The 2474-nt window shown below is 56.2% G+C and overlaps 1 protein-coding gene across 1 annotated transcript; it reads left to right on the forward strand.

Moving 5' to 3' along the window:
- Positions 1–8: 8 nt before the first annotated feature.
- On the forward strand, positions 9–2206 carry SIX2 (SIX homeobox 2; the record flags this gene model as incomplete). Its single annotated transcript, XM_014447629.2, has 1 exon — positions 9–2206. A coding segment is annotated over one exon (468 nt), but the record flags the coding sequence as incomplete, so codon positions are not given.
- Positions 2207–2474: the final 268 nt, after the last annotated feature.

Below are 2474 nucleotides of genomic sequence, written 5' to 3' on the forward strand. Positions count from 1 at the left end.
TTCTGAGGCCGCTGCCCGACTGCGAGCACCTTCAAAAAAAGGAAAGCGTGCTCAAAGGACCAAGGCCGGTGGTGGCCTTTCCACCGCGGCACTTCCGCGAGCTCTACAAGATCTTGGAGAGCCACCAGTTCTCGCCGCTCAACCACGCCAAGCTGCAGCAGCTGTGGCTCAAGGCGCACTACATCGAGGCCGAGAAGCTGCGCGGCCGGCCCCTGGGTGCTGTGGGCAAGTACCGCGTGCGCCGCAAGTTTCCGCTGCCACGCTCCATCTGGGACGGCGAGGAGACCAGCTACTGCTTCAAGGAAAAGAGTCGCAGCGTGTTGCGCGAGTGGTACGCGCACAACCCCTACCCCTCCCCGCGGGAGAAGCGGGAGCTGGCGGAGGCCACGGGTCTCACTACCACACAGGTCAGCAACTGGTTCAAGAACCGGCGACAGCGTGACCGGGCAGCCGAGGCCAAGGAAAGGTACGAGTAAGTAGAGCTCCCCTTGGGCTCCAGGGAGGGGGTCGCACGGCGTGGGCTCAACTCCCAGCAGAGGCCTACACCAGGCCCCTAGTCAAAGCCACCACGGCCCAAGTGAATCCTGGCCTGACCCGGGTGGCGCTGAGATCTTTAGGGAGACCCAGAGGGCAGGGATTTGTCTAAAGCGGGCAAAGCCATTCGGGAAGTTATTGACTGACGCCCGGGTCGCTTGTGGACAAAAATGGAGACGCAGTGAGCGTCCAGGCAAAAGCAAGACCGAGACCGTGATCCTGGGTCGCCTGCAAGCGGGGCTCAGCAGGCAGAGCCTGAGAGTCCTCCAAAGGACTGAGTGGGTTTGGCCTGTTGGGGTTGCTGATTTCGGGAGGCCTAAGCGAATTCACTAGCACTTCTAGCACGTCTGCACTTTCCGTGGGCCTTACTCAGTTCTAGGCCCTCTAGCCTGGGATTGGAACTTCCCTGGTATGACCTGAATGCGGAGGGGCCTGGGCAAGAATTTTCCTTGTCTGGATATGAGTTGACAGCGAGAATCTTTTAACCCGCATAGAAAGGACAGAGAGGCCAAGAGCTGGTAAGTGTCAGCTCTGGGAGAGAAGAGAAACATATGCCCCTTTTTCCGCCTTGTTGGACCCAGCAGCCCTTCCCTGGCCTGCCATGCCCTGGACCCCTCTCTCCTTGGGTTTTACCCACCCTGGTGGGTAGGTCTAGGTCTAGGGTGAGCTGAGAGTGGCAGAAAGGCTGAGAGTGGCTTGTCCTCAGGGAAACCAAGACTTCCTGAACTAGCCTAACACTGACCTAGGCCCTTGTGGCTGCCAGCCCTGTTGCCCCTCAGAAATCCAAATCTGGAGGTGGGAGAGAAACTGATTGTGGGGGCAGAATCCAGCCTTAGGGCAACAGCAAAACAAGATACCTGGGGTTGGTGGCACCCGGTGTATGTGAGCCAGAGTTTGCATGATTAGGGTTAGGTGGGGGTACTGAACAGTGGACCCAGATCTCTGGAGGGGTGGGGGGGGGCGCTGCTTCAGGGGGACCCTAATCTCTGAAACCATGAGGTTAAGGTATCCACAGTTGTAAGGTATCAGCTCTGTGGGAAGTTCCCTTCCAGGAAAACAGGAAGAAAGGGCCTTGGGAAGCCCGTGGAGAAAATCTACCCAAGATTTCAAATCTGGCAAAGGAAGGGCAAGGAGGTGGGGTCTCACTGCTAGGGTCCCCTTCCACCCAGACTGGCATGCGTCCAGACTCCTGAGGAACTTGGTTCTCAGGCCAGGCCCCAGGTGAGGGCCGCAGAGTCCCTCCTTTTCCTGTATGACCGGAAGGTTTAGGCGCCTTCGTTCTCCTGTCCCCGTTCTCCTACGAGCTGCCCTCCAAGCCCCCAGTTTCCAGTCCCCCAGAGGAAAGTTTTCACTGTGCCACCAGGGAAAGGAGAGTCCTATATCTGTAGGGCTTTGTCTCTAGCCCCAGCCAGGAGACCCCTCACCAGGCCTGCCAGTTTGGAGCTGGAGGGAAAGGACTCAGCTCCAGGAACCTGCCCTCAGTGAGGGATTTCCCTCCAGCAGAGGAAAGGAAAAGGAGAGGAGGGCCTCGGAGGTCCCCAACTTTAAGCGTCTAGTATCTAGGGCAGTGATGGCGAACCTTTTGAGCTCGGCATGTCAGCATTTTGAAAAACCCTAACTTAACTCTGGTGCCGTGTCACATATAGAAATTTTTTATTTGCAACCATAGTAAAACAAAGACTTATATTTTTGATATTTATTTTATATATTTAAGTGCCATTTAACGCAGAAAAATCAACCGAAAAATGAGTTTGCGTGTCACACTCTGACACGCGTGTCATAGGTTCGCCATCACTGATCTAGGGCCTCTCACCTCCTGGCCCTACATCTACCCAGCAGCCCTGGATAGAGGAGCAAGATGTGAAAAGCAGACCAACTCAGGGAGCATGCTCCCCGACCCCGCTGCTCTGGGAAAAAATGTCAGCAAGTCAGTGAGGGGG

The sequence above is a fragment of the Myotis lucifugus genome, unplaced genomic scaffold, assembly GCF_000147115.1.
Source record: "Myotis lucifugus unplaced genomic scaffold, Myoluc2.0 scaffold_6, whole genome shotgun sequence".
Classification (NCBI taxonomy): Eukaryota; Metazoa; Chordata; class Mammalia; order Chiroptera; family Vespertilionidae; genus Myotis; species Myotis lucifugus.